Source organism: Perkinsus marinus (genome assembly GCF_000006405.1).
Source record: "Perkinsus marinus ATCC 50983 genomic scaffold scf_1104296928266, whole genome shotgun sequence".
Classification (NCBI taxonomy): Eukaryota; Perkinsozoa; order Perkinsida; family Perkinsidae; genus Perkinsus; species Perkinsus marinus.
The window spans coordinates 19153-20653 of record NW_003216874.1 but is presented as its reverse complement, the minus strand read 5'-3'; the positions used below and the strand labels follow the sequence as shown (position 1 = coordinate 20653).

Sequence of the window (1501 nt, the reverse complement as noted above, 5' to 3'; positions counted from 1 at the left end):
GCTCCTTGCTGCGGAACTTCTAGCCGTTCTTCTCGAAGAGATTGATGTAGTAACGAATGACGGTTATGAAGTTGGACCATTGTGGATTTTGACCGATTCTCAGCTTAATGCGTGGAGGCTCCGTCGATCACCTAAGCTTGATGAGAAGTACCTGCCGAAGTTTGAGCTCCGGCGTATGATGAGGCTGCGCAAGCTACTCTCTGATCTATCTCATAAATGCCATCATGATATTCATATTGGCAGCATTTCGGGGGCGGAGAATCCTGCGGATAATGGAACGCGTCCGGGTATGATAGATGTTCCAGCTAGGATGATGCCTTTATCTGGAATGAATATTGAGCTCACTCTGAGTAAGGTCAAGGTGGTCTCTACTTTCTCTCCCACCCCCACCTTAGGCTATGATGAGGTTGAGGATGAGTTGGACGTCGTCTTGTCTTCGGCTGATGCATCAGCTAATGCTGTGTTGGATCTGCAGAAAGATACTCCTTCCCTGGAGCCTAGCGAAGGTCTTCGGCAGCTGTTACTGGATGCTCAGACCGCCGATCCTCAGTTACGGGATATTCTCAAGAAGCTCAGAGCTGCTGATGGTGTTATCGATGGTTATGAGCTGAATAATGGCCTCATCTATCGCACGTGTAGTGTTGCTCTAGATGATTCGAATAGAGGTTCATGTATTTGTCGTCAAATTGTGGTTCCTGAGGTTCGTCGAGATCTTCAGCTTCTTGTGGTTAAATGGGTGCACGATAAACATCGAGGCCATCCAGGTCGTACTACTCTCACCAGATGGGTTTCGCGCAGCTACTACTGGAAAAGACTCGATCGGACAGTGAGGGTGTTGAACAGAGAATGTGAAGGTTGCCAGGCGAGGAGGATTGCTGAGAACAGACGTCGAGCACAGTCTCCGCGACCCCCTGGTTGCTCTGTGAAATATGAGCCGTTTGCGATAGCTTACTTCGATGTGATGGGCCCCTACCAGCTCTCTAAGGAGGAAGATGGTGACCCTAAGAAGGTGTATGTATTTACCCTCTCTTGTCATTCATCCAAGTTTGTGAAGTGTGAGCCTGCTTACAGTAAATCGGGAGTGAATGCTGCCAGAGCCTTACTTCGACTACTAGCAGATGAGGGTCCGTCAAGAGTATTAATGATTGACCAAGGCTTAAATGTGCCGGAGGTTCTGGCCGCTGCTGATGAATGGGATGTGACCGTAATAGCTGCCCCACCTCGTGGAGAAGAGTTGAGAGGATGGGGTGAACGGGCCCATAGAGATGTGCATGCTGTTATTCGTGGATGTTTATGGGATCTGGCTGCTGACCATAAGCTTCCTTCAGAAGATGAGTTCTTACGTATACTCAATAGAGCGGTCACTATTGTTAATATGACTCCTTATGTTGATGGCTCACCACTTTGCCCTTTCCTTGTCTGTCGAGGACATAGTAGGATGATTGGTGATATTGATGCCAAGAAGGAGGCTGAAGATATTCGAAAGGCTATATTTGATGGT

The 1501-nt window shown here is 48.2% G+C and overlaps 1 protein-coding gene across 1 annotated transcript in view; it reads left to right on the top strand.

The window, feature by feature from the left end:
- Positions 1-289: 289 nt before the first annotated feature.
- The window catches only part of Pmar_PMAR015177 (hypothetical protein), a gene marked incomplete at both ends in the record, with an annotated part of 1380 nt that continues 168 nt past the window's right edge, over positions 290-1501 (top strand). Inside the window, one exon of the mRNA XM_002788346.1 lies at positions 290-1501. Coding sequence (XP_002788392.1) covers positions 290-1501 — 1212 coding nt within the window.